The sequence below is a fragment of the Capricornis sumatraensis genome, chromosome 4 (assembly GCF_032405125.1).
Source record: "Capricornis sumatraensis isolate serow.1 chromosome 4, serow.2, whole genome shotgun sequence".
Classification (NCBI taxonomy): Eukaryota; Metazoa; Chordata; class Mammalia; order Artiodactyla; family Bovidae; genus Capricornis; species Capricornis sumatraensis.
The window spans coordinates 93141067-93161082 of NC_091072.1; the positions used below are offsets into that span (position 1 = coordinate 93141067).

At 37.0% G+C, this 20016-nt stretch overlaps 1 protein-coding gene across 1 annotated transcript in view; it reads left to right on the forward strand.

The window, feature by feature from the left end:
- Nucleotides 1-20016, forward strand: part of WIF1 (WNT inhibitory factor 1) — an 85242-nt gene that overhangs the window by 47426 nt on the left and 17800 nt on the right. The window contains exons 3-5 of the mRNA XM_068971265.1: nt 6987-7095; nt 16046-16186; nt 17081-17176. Of these exons, the coding sequence (XP_068827366.1) occupies nt 6987-7095; nt 16046-16186; nt 17081-17176 (346 nt within the window). The remainder of the gene's footprint in view (nt 1-6986; nt 7096-16045; nt 16187-17080; nt 17177-20016) is intronic.

Consider the following 20016-nt stretch of genomic DNA (forward strand, 5'->3'; position numbering starts at 1 on the left):
GGATTAGGGAAAGGCAAATTAGGAGTATCAGTTCAGTTCAGTTCAGTCACTCAGTTGTGTCTGACTCCCTGCGACCCCATGAACCGCAGCACGCCAGGCCTCCCTGTCCATCACCAACTCCCGGAGTTTACCCAAACTCATGTCCATTGAGTCAGTGATGCCATCCAACCATCTCATCCTCTGTCATCCCCTTTTCCTCCTGCCTTCAATCTTTCCCAACATCAGGGTCTTTTCAAATGAGTCAGCTCTTCGCATCAGGTGGCCAAAGTATTGGAGTTTCAGCTTCAACATCAGTCCTTCCAATGAAAACCCAGGACTGATTTCCTTTAGGATGGACTGGTTGGATCTCCTTGCAGTCCAAGGGACTCTCAAGAGTCTTCTCCAACGCCACAATTCAAAAGCATCAATTCTTCTGTGCTCAGCTTTCTTTATAATCCAACTCTTACATCTATACATGACCACTGGAAAAACCATAGCCTTGACTAGACAGACCTTTGTTGGCAAAGTAATGTCTCTGCTTTTTAATATGCTATCTAGTTTGGTCATATCTTTCCTTCCAAGGAGTAAGCGTCTTTTAATTTCATGGCTGCAGTCACCATCTGCAGTGATTTTGGAGCCCAAAAAAATAAAGTCAGGCACTGTTTCCCCATCTATTTGCCATGAAGTGATGGGACCAGATGCCATGATCTTAGTTTTCTGAATGTTGAGCTTTAAGCCAACCTTTTTACTCTCCTCTTTCACTTTCATCAAGAGGCTCTTTAGCTCTTCTTTACTTTCGGCCATAAGGGTGGTATCATCTGCATATCTGAGGTGATTGATATTTCTCCCAGCAATCTTGATTCCAGCTTGTGCTTCTTCCAGCCCAGTGTTTCTCATGATGTACTCTGCGTAGAAGTTAAATAAGCAGGGTGACAATATACGCCTTAACGTACTCCTTTTCCTATTTGGAACCAGTCTGTTGTTCCATGTCCAGTTCTAACTGTTGCTTCCTGATCTGCATATAGGTTTCTCAAGAGGCAGGTCAGGTGGTCTGGTATTCCCATCTCTTTCAGAATTTTCCACAGTTTATTGTGATCCACACAGTCAAAGGCTTTGGCATAGTCAGATCATGAACTCCTTACTGCCAAATTCAGACTTAAATTGAAGAAAGTGGGAAAAACCACTAGACCATTCAGGTATGACCTAAATCAAATCCCTTTTGATTATACAGTGGAAGTGAGAAATAGATTTAAGGGACTAGATCTGATAGACAGAGTGCCTGATGAACCATGGACAGAGGTTTGTGACACTATACAGGAGACAGGAATCAAGACCATCCCCAAGAAAAAATTAGGAGTATAGGATTAAGAAATATAAAACTACTATATATAAAATAGATGAGCAACAAAGATATACTGGATAGCACTGATAATTATACCCACTATCTTGTAATAGCTTTTTGTGGAATATAATCTGCAAAAATACTGAATCACTATATGGTACACCTGAAAACAACACAACATTGTAAATTATACTTTAATAAAAAAGTGTTTCAGTTAGATATATTAGCTTTTATTATGGCATTAAAGAGGCAGGGAGGAAGGATAATTCAGAAATTTTACAGTAATGCCATCTTGAGGAAATAAAGTCTGAGTTAAGATGGAAGCAATGGGAATGGGAGAGACAGAAGAGATTCTGGAGAGACAAAGGATAACATTTTGGTGTCTGGCTATTGGGAGAGGCAAGAAATGACAACTCTGAGGTTCAGTTCCTTTGTCATGAAAAAATGATAATACTGTCAACAGAAATTAAGAAAAGAGGTGGGGAAGCTGTTTTGGGGAGGCGATGAAAGAGGCTCTGTGTGCACAAGCACAGCCATGAGGTGGTGTGAACTATTCACACCAAGCATCTCGTTGCTCAGGAGGAAAAAGTTCAGTCTGTGCAAGTGCAGGAGTTTTATGACAGAATATAAAAACTGAAGAGCTGAGGCTTGGGTCCTAGTGATTTTTCCGAGATTTTGAGCTGATAGGAGCCTTAATAAGGAAATGCAGGAAAAGCAAGATGTGGGAGAAGAATCAGCAGACGGTCACAGAATCCAAGGATAATGAGCTGTGAATCTGAAGGATGAAATTTTGCAGAGAGGTGACAAGAAGAATGCTGAGGAAGAATGTGAGATCTGGCAATTTTACGTCTAGACATTCAGGCGTCAGATTATTTTAAGCATTAGGCATGCTTATTCGTTTTGTTTGGAACTTCAACATTGCACTATTTTCCTTTCTTATTTTAGTAGATTTCTTCTTGGCTTTCACATACTGTATAGGAGCTATTTTATATTCCTTTAGTAATTCTCACGCTCAGGGCCTGGCTAATCGGAACATACTTGTATGCTATAATAGTAGTAGGTTGTTGTGAGAATTAAATGAACAGTGACTGGAGTATAGTAAACACTTAGCAAAAATTATTTGTAAAATTTCAAACTTTACAGCACTATATTCTGTATTTTTGAATTACTTGAAATTTTAGGGGGGACACATACGATGCCTTTACTGTTTCAGTGTTTTCCCGTGAATGCTTAGGCCAACATCATAATACGTGAAAGGGGTTTGAGAACCATGGTTTTATGAAGAACCTTTGATTCTTAACTCAGGGGTTCCTGCAATTATTGTGCTTATTAGATTAAGTGTACACCATAAACTGAGAACTTCAAAGGTAAAAAAGAAATACTGGATTCTCTCCATTCCCCCCAAAGGTTAATGCAATTCTCTGCTTCCTTTCTCTATGTCAAACCAAAAAAGAGTGTCAGAGTGAAGGCCTTCTGAGTTGTCCCATTTGTTATTTAAATGATGTCTTCATCTCTTCTGGAAGGAACAACCTGAATATTCAGCCAAGTTGCTTGGAAGCAAGTTAAATGGGCTCCAGCACTCCTTTCTTGATAATATTTGGGTGTCTTTTATACTTCTCTATGAAAAGAAAATTTACTGCGTGGCAAACCAGGCCAGCGAGAGTCTCAGCAACTTAATTTAGAAGTGAATTATTCTTCTGAATAGACCCATTCTTTGTTTGAGTACAAGGCAATCTTTTCATGTGTTTCCCAAATAAGCACCCTAGTTACCTCTACCTGAGTTTCCACTAGTGTCACTTAGTGTAACAAAATGTACTTTTTCTTAATAGAGGTTTTATGCTTTCCAGCATGCTACCTCTCTATTACAGTTCATACTCTGGGCTCCTTTTATCTTACTAATAAATCTGAAATTTGTAAGACTTGTTCCCAAACTTTAAAGCTAGCTCTCTGTTCCCTTTGGCATAGAATTTAGGTTTTATTTGCCCCCAAATAAGTTTTTCCAGGAGAGAGTTTGGGACTAAGAATAGTTATTATATTATAAATAAAGTAAAAGCAGAAAGTCCTATCTAGGAGTTATAACATTAATAAATCTATCACTTATTTCATCAACCATTTTCTGTGACTTTGAGGGGAGTACTTAAGCCCTTAATTTAAATGAGGAATTTATTTCATCTCTACCTCATGGTGATGATGATTTATTTGTAAGAACATTTATATGGTATTAGTGGTTTGGATAGATTGCTTTATAATGACAGTGAAACTTTGAAAGAAGTCTGTTCCACTATCAGACAAAGAATTGGTCAATTGCTAAGTGATTTTCAACTCAGAGTTTTAAAGAAAGCAGTGGACATAAACTTCTTTTAAAAACAAATATAACATGTATGAAGAAAATTGTTTATTTTAGAGATTAGAGCATGAATATCTCTAAAAAGAAAGCCAAACAAATAAAAATGGTTTTCTCTGGCAACTGTCTTTTGCTGATAAAATCCAGAGAAGAAGCCATTTTAACCAGTTCCTGCTTTGTGATACAGTCTTAGAATTGTAGCAGAAAAGCCATGATGTTTACTGATTCTCAAAGAAATCAAAGGGTCACCTTACTGTGAAATTTGTGATTGATAAGATCAGAGTATTGGTTGGCCAGATGAGTTCATTAAACCCAGCTACATCCTGCAGTGAGGTCATGCCAACGCTAATTATAAACTCTCTGGAACTGAATATAGCACATTCATGCTTCCCAACCCACCTTACGTGATCATACTGAAAAAAAACAACAGCAGGGACTTTCCTGGTGGTCCAGTGGTTAACAGTCTGCCTTGCAATGCAGGGGTCTCGGGTTCAATCCCTGGTCAGGAAACTAAAATCCCACACACCACAGGAAAACTAAGCCTGTGTGCCACAACTACGGCGCCTGTGTGTTCTAGATCCCACGTGCTGCAACTACTGAGCCTGTCCATCACAACAAGAGAGACCGCACGCCACAAGGAAAGATCCTGCAGTATGCAACGAAGACCCCACATGCCATAACTAAGACTTGAAGCATGACAAATGATAATTTAAAAAAAAAAAAAGAAAAACTGGCAAAGGTCGTGTTTGTTTGTTATGAAACGATAATAACAGGAGACCCAAAGGTTCTATGAAGTTACGTTTTTGGACTGGGTGAAATTCTTTCTTTCCCACATTGGGTGAACATCATCAAAAGCTTCTGAAAGAGACATTTAGAAGCTGTTTAAATACTGAGTGTTGTTTTCTTGAAGCACAGTTTCAGGAAGAGCAAGATATTTGAATACCTGAGCACAGCCATGCTAAATAGAAGGCTAAGAAGAATATTTCATCTATGATCAGAGATTTATACAAGTAGAGCAGGTGATTATCATCAGCCACACAGAACTGAAAGCAGAGTATATGATTTATGTCTGTTGTTAAATAAGTGTATTTATTTCACTATGAAAGGCATGGAACCATATGTAGAAAATTTGGGAGAGAGAGAAAAGGCAAAAAATCAGTTACCATCAATCCTATGCAGTCATTCTTTTTAATCTTCATTTCTCATCTTTCATCCTTTTTCTTATTAACCCAAAAAATAATTTTTAAAACTTGCTGAAATTATATTTGTTTTTATAAATGCAATTTTAAAATATATCATCCAAAAAAAATAATAAAAAAATAAAATATATCATCCACATAAACATAGATTTAGTGTATAATGTGATAAAGTTCAAAGGTATAATTATGGAGCAGCAAATGATAACATGTGGTATTTGAAGCAATATAGCTTCAAACTGTTTTATTTTCAATAAAACTGAATTGTTTTATTTTCAACATATTTGTACTCTGTTCATTCAACCCTTTTCCAATGTTAAATGTACTACAAATACAAATATTTTGAGTAAGTCTTGGCTTGTAGTGTGCCGTTCGTGAGTGATGTTGTTTTATTGTTGGTAGTTATTATTACTGTACTTGGTAATATAAATAACCAAAAGTTACTAACTATAAAGGCATACAGCACCAAATCCTTTATAATGCTAACCAAGATATGTTTTAGAACAAAATGTGAAATGATAAATATAATCTAGTAAAGTGTAGAGGGAAGTACAGCTGGTAGAAGTCATTGAAAACACTTGAATTCATGAAATGCCATCTAAGAAGTAGCCCATTTTTAATAATCATTGGTTTTCTTGAAGGGACATAATTAATGTTCTTGCTTTCAAAGGAATTCTTTCAATTGAATGACCTTTCCTGATGATACTCCTTTCATCAGACTTCTTGCAATTCTCTGCCTTCCCTTAAACAGCGTAGGAATTAACTCCTTGATGACTCTTTATCCTCAAGGCCCTCCTAATGAATGAATTTAGTAAAATTAATTCACACAACATTTTTACCCTCCCAGGAAACCCTTCCCAGTGGTCTTATGGAACCACTGCCACAAGTCAAAGAAACAGTTGCAGTGGAATTTTGGTTAATAAAGGTGCTCCTTTTGACCTGGTAAAACCTTGAAGTGCTTTTCAGCTTGATGCAGGTGTGACAATACCCTACAGATTACCTTCTAAGATTAACCTTTTACATTCTCTTACTCATGAAGTTCTTAATGCCTAATACATTGATATTGTGACTTAAAACAGAAAGTTGTGTCAGTGTCTACCATGTATCTCTTATATCCTCCATGTTGGAAAATAAATTTTATAATGCATGTAAATATTTTATACTGCATGAAAGAAAGGCTGTATTTTTTTAAACCTCTTCCTAGCCCATGTTTATGTAATCAGCTTAATTAACCAATCCAAATTCTGGATATCTCTGCAGATAACTGCAGAACCACTTAGTCTGCCTAACTCTCATTTTGGTATCTATATGATTTATTGATTGTTCTTTATCCCTAAGCAAGAACACATTGTTTCCATTACAAGTCCCTTTAATAACCCAGATGAGAATCAGTTAAACATCAAAGTTCTACAGTGAGATTATACATTACTACTATCAGTAGTTCATGGCCATTCAAGTAACAAGAATCATCTTCTCAACTAGATTCAGTGGGAAAGTGAAAAATGTTTACAATGCAAAGTTTTATGGCTTATGGTCATATTGCAGAGGTGGTTTTTACATTTTTAGACTTTTCTCTCCATAATTAAATTGAGATGTTGCATAAACCTTCCAAAGGAAATGATACTGAAAAATAAATGTTAACACAAGATCATTAAATTTTGGACTTTCGTATCTTCTTTTGCATGTAGGTTTTTGCCTTTGTTATCACTTATTTATTATGTCTTTCCAAATTCTGATCCAAAAAGTCACTTCACATTTGAAAAGAATTAAAAAATGACCCAAGAAACAGATGGATTTTATAAGGGCTAGTTGAAGATTGTTTTGACATCACCTATTTCCTTCAGAGCATTTTTCTCAATCCTTTTAAGCTGAAAGGCTACCTTGTAAATATCTTGGATATGTGTTATTAATGTTTTGGAAGAATCACTTCTCTCCAAGCAGTCTAATTCTAAGTTCTAAAACCCAGAAGAGAGAGTTATGCCTACACAATATTTTAGGTGTTATGTGTTCCAGAATTCCTATGGTGAAAAATGTCAGTATTCCATCAGAGGGATGATGAATTGAGAAGTGCCTTCCCACTGTCTGTGGTTTCCATGGTACTGATTGTCAATGCCTTCTGTTGTAGGCAGAATACTTCTATGAATTCCTGTCCTTGCGCTCCTTGGATAAAGGCATCATGGCAGACCCAACCGTCAATGTCCCTCTTCTAGGAACAGTGCCTCACAAGGCATCAGGTGGGTGGTCTTTGCCTCAGACAAAGGTTTATGCTTAAAATATAATAGTGGTGGGAATACTATTTTAGATCCAAATGTCATCCATCAGAGAGATTACAGGATATTTTCTTGAAGAGAGCTATTGATTTTAGGGGAAATCAGTTGTTATGTCCCAATTTCCTTTGGACAAAAGATTAGGATAGGTGTGAAGAAATGGAAGTTTTAGAATTTCCTAAAAATTCAGTTCATAAATGATTCCAGATTAAAAAATGAAAGTCACTGTATGAAATATACTTGGCCAACAAGTGCTAATTAATGTAATGCATATAAATGTGGCAAAGATACAAACTAAGTGGTTGAGAGGGAATGGAATAAATCAAGAAAAACTTCCCCTAAATGAACATTGTATTAAATAGGAATTTGAAGTAGAGAAGAGACATGCAAAAGTGGGAGAAAAGGGTTCAGTCTTTCAGATCTAATCATCCTTCTCTGCTTAGAACATACAGTATGCAGTTAGGTATTTAGAACTTTTCAGCTTACAAAGCACCAATTCATGCATTATATAATTCACGTTCTGGGAGAGAATCAAGGCTTGAATTACATCTCCATTTTACAAATTAGAAAATCGAGGCTTGTGAGGTTTAACTGACTTTCCCAAAGTCATATATTAGTAGTAAGTGGGGAAGCTGAAACTAGAGCCCAGTTTTAATGACTTTTAGAAAAATACAGAGATCTCTTATGTTAACATGTTCCAATATTTCCTTCTGCCTTGAGTCTATTTTTTTTTACATAATTGTAGTAATAATTGTTTTTACATAATGTTTTTCTGGCTTTTAATATTTTAACATAAGCATTTTCCCATGTCATTGTAGATTTTTCCAAAAGTTGTTCTTAATGGGCTTATAATATTCTATTTTATGAACATACTATAATTTATGTTCCCTTATTGTATCTTACATAGATTGTTTTTAGGGTTTGCATACTAAAAATATCACAGTAACCATTCTTTTTTAAAGTAACAGATGGTCAATACACCACGACTGTCAATACAAGGCCCTGCATAGAACAGGCATTCAAAAAACACTTGTTGGATTAATGTGTGTAGCAGAATCTTAAAATTCATCTCATTATTTTGTTAAAATAGTTTCTTAGAGGTAAAATTATCGTGTCAAAAGATATGAACTTGAACTTTTTTAAATGCTCTTAGAACAAATTGCCAAAATCCCAAATTACTTTCTGCAAAGGTTGCACCCGTTTGTACCTTGGCTAGCAGTGTGGCAGAGAGCCTGACTTATTGCAGTCTCATCAACACGGGTTATTAATCATGTTAGCTGTTTAGCTGGCTTAAAAAGTGAAAAGTGGTTTCTCAATGTTCTTTTAATTTGATTTTTTAAATGCCTATTGAGGTAGGAGACAATTTTCTTGTATCTGTTAGACAATGTAAAATGTCTGTATGTTGTGCTCATTTTTTGTGGTTCTTTTCATTAATTTGCAAAGCTCACTGTAAAGTATTTGTAGTTTTTTTCAACTTATCATTTATGTTTTATTTTTTTTGAGGAGGGTTTAAAATCCTGTGTGGTCAAAACTATCTTTTCATTTGTGATGGATCGCATTCATTATTTGTGGACTTTTTAATGATGGCCTTTCTGACCAATGTGAGGTGGTATAGTTTTGATTTGTGTTTCTCTAATAATTAGTGATGCTGAGCATCTTTTCATGTGCCTGTTGGCTGTCTGTATCTCTTCTTTGGAGAAATATCTATTTGAATCTTCTGCCTATTTTCTGATTGGGTTGTTCATTTTTTTGAAATTGAGCTGTATGAACCGTTTGCATATTTTGGAGATTAACCCCTTGTCAGTCACATCATTTGTGAATATTGTCTCCTAGTCCATAGGTTGCCCTTTCATTTTGTCTATGGTTTCCTCCCTAAGGAGCTCATTTAAATTGATGAAACAGGAAATCAGGCACCCTTACAGAGTCCATTTTCAGGTTGTGATTATCTACTACTTCCAAATGTATCTGTATTGATGCATCCCAGCACTGTAAGAGTTGAGGATTAAATAAGCACAGAGTTTTTCTTATTTTCTGGCATAGGTGCCCATGTGAGTATAGACAGGAAGAGTGAATCTGAGTTTCTCGTGGGTCCTCACAATGCTGCTGCTGTGACTCACGGCCCTCTCAGAGGATTTGCTTCCAATCGAGATGGAAGTTCCCATGAAGGAAAAGTCCTTGGGTTCCGGAGATACACTCACCCAAGGATGTGAATATCCCTTTCCAAATACAGGAAAACCCCAATTCTGCTCAGGTGATCGTGCTTGTACTATTGCATATTGCTGCGTCATGGAGACAAGAAAGTTCTTAATATGACCACCAAATTCTTAGAATAGGGCATTACTCAGTCTTGTGCCATGTCAGTTGATGTTCTTTCTTGGTCAAAGATAATTTTCTATAAAATTTTTCTTGATATTTCTTGATCTTTTAAGAAGTGATCAGGAATAAGATAAATATACAACATGTCTCTCAATTTCCATTTTATATTTTTGAATTTTTCCTTCATCTTTTTCTGTTATTAAAGAACTGCAAACTCATTTAACCCTTTGAAAATGCATTAATTAAATTAATTGCATAGTGACCCCTGTTCAACTTAATCTTGTATCTTTGGATTTCTAATCAAATGCTGTCTCCAGAATCTTCCCAGCTTTATTAATTTTTTTGTGTCTGCTGGAAAAAAAAAAGCTTACTGAAAATCTACTTCTTGGGATGTTGAAACTGTAAGGTTTTGAAGATATATTTCAATCGGTTACGTTTAGAGAAAACATCATTTACTAATAATTTAGAATCTTTATAATTCAAATGTAGAGGGGTAAGTAGATGATGCATTAGACAAGATGAGACTAAAAAGAACAAACCTAAAAATAAATAAATAAATAAATAAAAATAAAAAGAACAAACCTGGGATGAGGTGACTCATGCATGTGCGTGCATGCGCACACACATACACTTTACACAGATAACCTCCCCTCCTACCCCATAGGTTTTTGGAAGCAGATGTAGGATTTGTTTGCAGAAATGCAGGTGCAGGAAGTTTATGGGAATTTTAGTCCATTGCAGGGCGTTATTCATTGCCTCATTAAGCTCAGTACCCCCAGCCTGAGCAATGAGGGTAACTTGAATTATTAAAAAGTAATCAAATCAATGTGTCTTGCTCCTAAGCATCCAGGTAACATTCGTTACTCTGCTGGTCTATTTAATATCTTCAAGCTGCTAAGGTGTTCTTTTCTCCTACAGACTCCTATGTGCCTAAGCATTGCATGAAATAGAAAACTCTTGATCTTTAACAGTTAGGAAGTGCCTGCCTTCTGGCGTCAGAAGGGAACAAAAAGAGGATGGGGAACAAACTGGATGGTTCAGTAAAATACCTGAGTTGGATAACAAAAAACATTTTCCGTCAAGCCAAGGCTTGGCCTGTTGGAACACTCAGTCTCTGTCATCCCATGAAACCAAGGCAGCAGGAATGTTTCTCAACCAAGACCATCAGGAATCCAATGAGTAGGAACTGTCAAATAGGTGTTAATGCTGGGAGGACCATCTTCTTCTCAGTGACCCCCGTTCTGACCAGAAAGTGAAGCCAAGAGTAGATGCTCAGTAAGTATTGCTGGGGGAATGAATGGCTGTCAGCACAGCATGGAGCATGGATGATTACTTGTGTTGAATGATTTATATTCATGGAGCAGCATATAATCATGTGATATTGAGGATGAGCTCTGGCCTAGCCTGCCTTTCTCATTTCTTCCTTTGTTGGAAGGCAGTGGCTTGCATGACCAAGGCTGAGGCTGTGTGAGCACTGTGCTGGTCTCAGTATAGAAAAGCTATTTAATCAACATAAGTTTGTTGTTTACGTCTATAGAAGAGTTAGTTTATGTGCAGTTGGTGGCACATCAGTGTGTACTTGAGTGCTATGTGAGTTATGTTCAATCTACTTGAGTTTTTCTGAGTTGTAATTTACCCTGGTCTCGATTATACAACCTAGATGGCACTGGAATTCACAACATCTGGCCTCATTTCCACCTAGCTTTTGGTAAAAGTGGCTCTCTACTCATAGGCTTATTGCTGCAAAAGCACGTGGTAACTTTCACGTTTCTGTTTTTCCTTGGAAATAGAGAGCCTGTGCTGTTTCTCCCTTTGAGGTCTTTTTCTTTATGCGTGTGTTTTTTCTGAGTGCACATTGTTCATATTTTACTCTGTCTCCCACTGCCAAAGGGGTATTTCTGTTTCTTTCTGTGTATGTGTGCAGGTGTGCACATGTATTTGTGCAAGTGTGTGTCTGTGTGTATAAAGTTATATGGATGTGTCTCCCATAACGTATATCTTTGTTACTGTCAGTGCCTAGTTTGTGACAATGTACTAGGTGCTGAGGTTATAAAAACACATACCATATGGTCCTTCCCTTTGAAAATCACGTTCTTAGCAAAGGATTTGTTGTTTGTTGTTGTTTAGAGGCTCAGTCATGTCTCACTCTTTTGTGACCCCATGGACTGTAGCCTACCAGGCTTCTCTGTCCATGGGATTTCCCAGGCAAGAATTCTGGAGTGGGTTGCCATTTCCTTCTCCAGGGGATCTTCCTGATCTAGGGATCAAACCTGCATCTCCTGCATTGGCAGGTGGATTCTTTACCACTGAGCCACCTGGGAAGCCTAGCAAAGGATACAGAATCATAATCAAATCATTAGATTATAATGCAGTTGTATACAGAGGTATATGTGAAATGATGTCATTGGGGGGGGCAGTGTTAGGGAAACCTACAGAGGACAAGTGCTGTTTAATTTGGGTTTTGAGAGGTGAGGGGGAGAACACTGGACAAAAAAGAAGAGAAAAAACATTCCAGGCAGCAGGATAGGTGTGCAGAGTCAGGTACTGCGGACATGCACCACATGTTTGGGAACTGAAAGAAATCTATTTTGAGTTGAGCATCGGTTATATACAAGTCCCTGAAAATGAGGCTAACTAAAGTCAGATTTTTTTTCTAAGCAAAATTCTTTGAAATATGTTTTAAAAGGTGTTCAATTATAATTCTTATTACCTGAATGGTCTTACAGATAAAATTTATAAACAGAAAACAGGACAAGTAGAATTTGCAGAACAGGAATAAAATGTCTATTTCACATTTCAAAACTGAAAAGTGGGCAAGTGTAATTAGCATAATTTATACATCTTTCATTTCTACTTTTACCTTAAAAGTGAATTTATTGAAACTCATAAACTATGTATCTCCTAACTTCTGAACATTATTTCCTAGTTCCTTTCAAATCATTCTGTACTGAGGTTAAGATAACAGTTATGTTTACATGCCTCCTATATCAAAAGAGGTAAATATATATGGGAAAATATTTTTACCTAGGGTAAGAGGATTTTTCATGTGTTCATCTTTCACTGGAAGTCGAATTTGTCAGGTTGAAATTACAAATATATAAGTAAAATAAACATAATTTTAAACCTAGAGTTTATTAGATCTTTACATGATGAAGATAGAAAATACTTCATATTATATTAATGTTCATTGAGCATAATTTTAGATTGGTAAAATAATTCTTTTCTATTGATTTACTCAGAAGATGAAGGTGTCACATATTTAGTTTTCTGCCAAGATTGCCTCAGGTTTTCCTATTCAAAAAGATAAAAGACTTTATTTTCCTCTATTTGCATTTGGCATAATTTTGCAGAACTATGCTAGATGTGTGAGTTTTTTTTAATGACTCTTTACAATGAAAGACATTTTTGATGGTGAACAGTAACATTACAGTTTTAACCTTTCAAATGACAGATCTTTCCACACCAAAAAAAAATTTTTTTAACTACTTTAGTAGTATTATTATTGGTCTTATGGCTAAAGAAGGAGACTGAGGCCTGAGAAGTTTAACTAAACCACGTGATCCATCCGAATCAATGGATCATAGCAAATGCAATTCTCCACCTGATCCTGTTTTAAGCATTAGACAATATGCTCAGAAGACATTTATGCATCTGTTGTGAAGTTAAAATACAGGCAAATTGAACTTAGGTTATAAAAGTTGAGACCCAAAGAATCCAGTAGTTGCAGACTCAAACATTGCAGCTACTTTGAATTCTAACTGGTCTATAGCTTTAAACATGAGAATGTTTGCTTTATTTTTCTAGACATTTTAAATGATTGAAATATCTAACTGTCACAAAATATCTCCAAAATAAATCATTGAGACCTCAGTCCCACAAAAGCCTGGGGTTTTTGTCTTGTTTGCTAAAGCACCCCCACTGCTTAGAACAGTGTCACATGGTAATATCAGTAAGTATTTGCTGAATGGATGAACTCTTTGTGTGTGCTCAGTTGTATCCAATTCTGCCATTTCCTGCTCCAGGGAATCTTCCTGACCCAGGGATCGAACCTGAGTCTCTTGCTTCTTCTGCGTTGGCGGGCAGATTCTCTACCACTAGTGCCACCTGGGAACTGTTTGTATTTTGACTCAAATTTGTATTTATCCATTTAAAGGAAAAAATTCATCTTGAAAATTCTAAAGAAGTTACTTATGGCATGTTTTCTTTCCGTTTGGACTTTATATCCTCATTTTTCTTCCCTGGGTTTGCTAAGAGCCATATTGTTTAGGTGGGACTATTGTGGCTCAGACGGTAAAGAATCTGCCTGCAATGCAGGAGACCTGGGTTCTATCCCTGGGTCAGGAAGATCCCCTGCAGAAGAGAATGGCTACCTACTCCACTATTCTTGCCTGGAGAATTCCATGGACAGAGGAGCCTGGTGGGCTATAGTCCATGGGTTGGCAAAGAGTCGGATACAACTAAGTTACTGACATTCACTCATATTGTTTAGGGCCAGGGAACTCTGCATCTTGGTACCTACATTGAACTTAGAGGCTATGTTAACTAATCACACATTTACATGAGAACATTCCAAATTGTCTAGAAGACCCCCTGATGACTGGAGCATGTGGACATGTAGTCATAACTTAGATTTGTAAATGGTTTGCTTTTAGCACATCTGGAAATATGGACAAACTAGTAATTATTCTTAACTGAGTTTCCCATACATATTATAAGACATGTTTTGATATTTGATATCTAAGATATGTTTTGCAACTTGACAATGCTGATAAACAGAAATGAAGATGAGTTTGCATACAAAGATCTTCTCTTCTATACCAAGATTTTGAAAGCTAAAAAAACTCTGAAGTGCCTTGAAGAGAATTAGGTGGGCTGCAAAGTAGAGGCTCAATAAGGTCCAAGAAAAAGATAAACCTGAATGATCTGGTAAGGAAGATTCTGGAAGTTCTATCTTTTAGGTTCTTCCATGTTTTTATGCCTCAGGGCAATTATTGGCCTACCCATTTGTGCAAGAGTCATGAGAAAAACACTTTATATCTGAACAAAGTGAAAAGGCATTGTAGCGTTAACAATTGAAAGAAATTACCTGTCAGCTCCTTCACCTCCTTTTGAAATGGAAATCCCTACAATGGATTTTAGTGTTTTGTAAACTTATATTTTCATATATAAGATTTCATTCAACCAAGATTTTCAACGGTGACAATTTTACTTTGGAACTTCAGAAACAATCTTGGTTTTTCCTCTCTTTTTCAGTTCTGTTAAACTGTACCACTGCCCTCTCCCCACCGCCATTTAATTGATTATTTGCAATGGTCAGATCTCAAGATTCAGGGAAGAAATTCATGTTATTTGGAGAAGGGTACAGTAATGAACACTGACAATGCCAAAGCCTTGAGAGTAGGTTTTCGGTTGCCAAGCATGTTAAGAAGATTTTATGACCAGCTGGTGTGCAGTGCCTTATGGAAAAGAGAAGATCAGTTTCTAACTCATTTCTTCTTATAAACCTAGGGAGAAGGTTTAGAAAAACTCTTCAGGGAAAGAATTTTTCTTGGCGTGGTATGATTTTCCCAAGCTTGGCAATAACCATAACCTGCCATACGGAAACCAAATGAAACAGAATTTCATATGTATGTCTCTTGGTAATGTTTCTTCTATTCATAAGGAAGAACTAGAATCTAGTGGATCAGCTAGATCCCCAGTGGATATGTGATGATAATCCCGTGGATTTCAGAAATGTTTTGTAGTCAGCCTCTCACCCAATGGCTCGAGCCCGTTCCTACCTAATGACTTGTGGGCTTCATAGTTGGTGGCCCTCTCGCCTCCTCTGTACAGCAACCCTGTTAGTTCCCACTCTCTGCTGAGTCACACCTAGACACCCCAAGTGAGCATTCATCTCACTGGAAAGAAGTAGCTCCTATTTACGAACCTAAACCATTAGTTATAAGTCTATTGAGATTATTTCACCACAACGAACTCTCTTCTAAATCCCTGAGATATGAACACTTCTTAATATTGACAGTTAGCCTGAGGAAATACTAACTTCATTAACTCAGTCCAATGACTAGGGTCTAGTCTGAGTTGTGGTGTATTTCCAAAGGAGATATTCTGTCACTTTCAAGCAGAGAGAGTAAAAATAAACCAGTGGGGTGTGGCTTATAGAGATTTATTTAATGGATTCTGGAATGTTGATTTTTAGCTCTTTTTGAATTATATGGAGGCTGTTAAAGATGCTCACAGTTTCTTTTCCTAATTAAATAATTAATCTATGCTACCTCTTTGCACCTTTACTTTTCAGAGAAAATTTTACCATCTTTTTTTCAAGATGATACAAGTTCAGACTATGAACAGAATATCCTCAGTTTTATATTAGTAGGATACAAATTAATGAGGGTCATTAATCCTTTCTCTACCCCGCATGATGTACATGTTCTGGGGAGAATGCCCAGATAATCAAAATATAGCCCTTACTTTAGTGGAGAGACAAGAATGTCAAATAACGGAATGTGAACATTTTTGTTTTGTTCTTTGCTCTCTTGCTGAGGTGTCTGTAAAACTGAAATCAACTAGATAAACTGTTTCTCCATACTTCCTTTTTCTTTAGTTGTTCAAGTTGGCTTCCCATGTCTCGGCAAACAAGATGGAGTGGCAGCATTTGAAGTGAATGTGATTGTCATGAATTCTGAAGGCAACACCATCTTGCAGACACCTCAAAATGCCATCTTCTTTAAGACCTGTCAACAAGGTAATCAGTGATGGTGATTCCAGAGAAGACATAAAACTTCCAGGTGTGATTTGAACAAAAAATAGTACCTAGCTGACTGGATAATTATTTTGTATAATTATAACCACACCAGTGGGAGGAGGGGCTGCTAAGTGCAGGGTCCAGGAATAGTACTAAGATAGACTTGCTTTACTTTGACCCCACTCACAATTTTAGGGACTCCAGTACCCTTCAAAATGCTCTGTCTTCCACCTCTTTCTCTCCCTCTTCCAGTATAGTCTTTGGGAGTCCTCAACCTCATAGCAAGGTCACCAGTCATCACCAGCAACTACCACTACCCATACCCACTGCCAAACGCTGATCCTTCTGACTTTCATGGAAAACAGGTCGCTGCCATCTCACCAGCGATCTCTGCCAGGAAAAGTCACCTCCCACCACAGCCTGGGTAACCAGGGAATGGGAAGGCCTGTCCCCTTCCCTATTCTGATATAAGCTCTTCCAGCACAGAATTTTAGCTCTGGAGGCTTTCAGTGCCCTAGGGATGTACCAAAAAGTCATTATCCACTCTGACAATGAATATGGAGGGCAATATCCATCGTTCTGTCTCAATGTGAATTGAAGGCCCAGTGCAGTAAATTGATAGGTGAGATGAAGGAAGAACATAAAGCTTGCTTTGCCTTCTTCCACAAGCCCCTTAACTGTTGAAAATAGGATTGAGAGAAGCAAAGTCTTACTTTCCTGAAAACTTAAGAAAGTACAAGTGATGTAGAGAGAATGAAGTGGAAATATTGGTATTCAATAAATTACAATCAGTGTGCTGGGGAAAATGTGACCGCTAACCTCTTCATGCTCCCCGTAATTCACTCAATATGTTTTGAAAAGTGTCTATACAAAGCTTGTTTCTCTTTGGTGAAGCTGAGTGCCCAGGAGGATGCAGAAATGGAGGCTTCTGTAATGAAAGACGGGTCTGCGAATGTCCTGATGGATTCTACGGCCCTCACTGTGAGAAAGGTAAAGAACACGGACAGCCAGCTCCCTGGCTTGCTTCTTAGTGAAATGGGTGTCACACAGGAGCCCCACATGTATTTTTAGCACATCCCCTGAAATTATCTTTCTGGTCACATTATATGGGTTCATGCAGCCTTAAAAAGCCACAGGAAAGCTATTGAAAAGTGTTTCTCCTAGGAGTGGTTTTCTGTTAAATCCAATATGTGGTGACAGGCGCAGAAAACTGGCAGTGTCTACATTCTTTGTGGCCACTTTTACTCTCCTCCATCCCCACACCCGGGATCACTATTATATACACTCTGCTTTGGCATAATCTTACAAAAGTTTTGAGTTTTTCTCCCTCCACTAAAATTGGTTTTAAAAATAGTATTGTGATCAATTTGAAAGTATCTACTCCAATGAAAAGTAGCTTGAATCACAATTAAGTCTACACCTGAGTTATGAAGGTGCTCTAGGCAAAAAAGGGAGGATGAAGATCATTTGTGTATTAAATATATCTGTTTTGGTGAAATTACTACTAAAAAAGTTATATGAAAAAAGAGATGAACATGAAAATGTTTACTAATCACATGACTGGATGCATGCTTAGTCTTTCGGTCATGTCCAGCTTTCAACCATAAAGGTATATAAACCACAAGCTCACATATACTGGACTTATTTAACAAGAATAAGCAAAATATTTTTCATCTTCAAAAAAATAAATTTTTCTTGTATGCTTTTTTTTTGATTGAAGTATTTTATTTACACTGTTGTTAGCTTCAAGTGTACAGCAAAATGATTCAGTTATTCATACATATATACCTATTTTTTCAGGTTCTTTTCCCTTATGTGTTATTACAAAATACTGAGTATAGTTTCCTAAGCTACAGTAGGTCCTTGTTGATTATCTGTTCTATACATAGTGGTATAAATACAGAAATTCCAAACTCCAGATTTATCCCTCTCTGGGCCTCCTTTCCCCTTTGGTAACTGTAAGCTTGCTCTCTATGTCTTTAGGTCTGTTTCTTCTTTGCGTATAAGTTCATTTGTATCATGTTTTTAGATTCCATATGATAAGCCATGCCGTATGATACTTGTCTTTCCCTTCCTTACTTCACTTAGTATGATGATCTCTAAGTCCATCCATTTTGCTACATATGCCATTATTTTATTCTTTTATACCTGCGCATTATTCCATTGTGTGTGTATGTATACCATGTCTTTATTCATCTGTCAATGTACATTTAAGTTACTTCCATGTCTTGGCTATTATATATAGTGCTACAGTGAACACTGGGGTGCATGTATATTTTCAAATTCTGGTTTTCTCTGGATATGCCTAGGAGTGGGATTGTAGGATCATATGGTAACTCTATTTTTAGTTTTTTGGGAACCTCCATACTGTTCTCCATAGAAACTGCACCAATTTACATTCCCACCATCAGTATAGAAGGGTTCCTCTTTCTCCACACCCTCTCCAACATTTATTATTTGTAGAATTTTTGATGATGGCCAGTCTTATCAGTGTGAGGTGATATCTCACAGATTTGCATTTCTCTAATAATTAGTGATATTGAGCATCTTTTCATGTGCCTGTTAGTCCTCTCTCTCTTCTTTGGAAAAACATCTATTTAGAACTTCTGCCCATTTTTTGATTAGGTTGTTTGTTCTTTTGATATTGAACTGTATGAGCTGTTTGTACACCTCAAAAATTACTCCTTTGTTGGTGACATCATTTGCAAATATTTTCTGCCATTCTGCAACTTGTCTTCTTATTTTGTTTATGGTTACCTTTACTGTACAAAAGCTTTTAACTTTAAATAGGTCCTATTTGGTTTTGTTTTTATTTCCATTACTCCAGGGGATGAATCCCAAAAGATCTTGCTGCAGTATGTATCAAAGAGTGTTCTGCCTATGTTTTCCTTTAAGAGTATTATAGTATTTGGTCTCAACTTTAGGTCTTCAATCCATTTTGATTTTTATGTTTGTGTGTGTGTATGGTGTTAGACAATGTTCTAATTTCATCTTTTACATGGAGCTGTCCACTTTTCTCAGCACCACTTATTGACGAGATCGTCTTCTCTCCATTGCATGGACTTGCCTCCTTTGTCACAGATGAATTGACCATAGGTGTGCATAAGTTTATTTCTGGACTTTCTATCATGGTCCATTGATCTCTGTGTCTGGTTTTGTGCAAGTGCCAAACTATTTTGATGATTGTAGCCTTGTAGTATAATCTGAAGTCAGGGAGTCTGATTCTTCCAGCTCTGTTTTTCTTTCTCAGGATTTCTTTGTTCTTTTCTGTTTCCATACAAATTAAAAAAAATTTGTCCTAGTTCTGTGAAAAATCCCATTTGTAATTTGATAGGGATTACAGTGAAAGTGCTGCACTCAATATGCCAGCAAATTTGGAAAACTCAGCAGTAGCCACAGGACTGGAAAACGTCCATTTTCATTCCAGTCCCAAAGAAAGGCAATGCCAAAGAATGCTCAAACTACTGCACAATTGTACTCATCTCACACGCTAGTAAAGTAATGCTCAAAATTCTCCGAGCCAGGCTTCAGCAATACATGAACCATGAACTTCCAGATGTTCAAGCTGGTTTTAGAAAAGGCAGAGGAACCAGAGATCACATTGCCAACATCCACTGGATTATTGAAAAGGCAAGAGATTTCCAGAAAAAAAAAACTATTTCTGCTTTATTGACTATGTCAAAGCCTTTGACTGTGTGGATCACAATAAACTGTGGAAAATTCTGAAAGAGATGGGAATACCAGACCACCTGACCTGCCTCTTGAGAAATCTATATGCAGGTCAGGAAGCAACAGGTAGAACTGGACATGGAGCAGACTGATTTCAAATA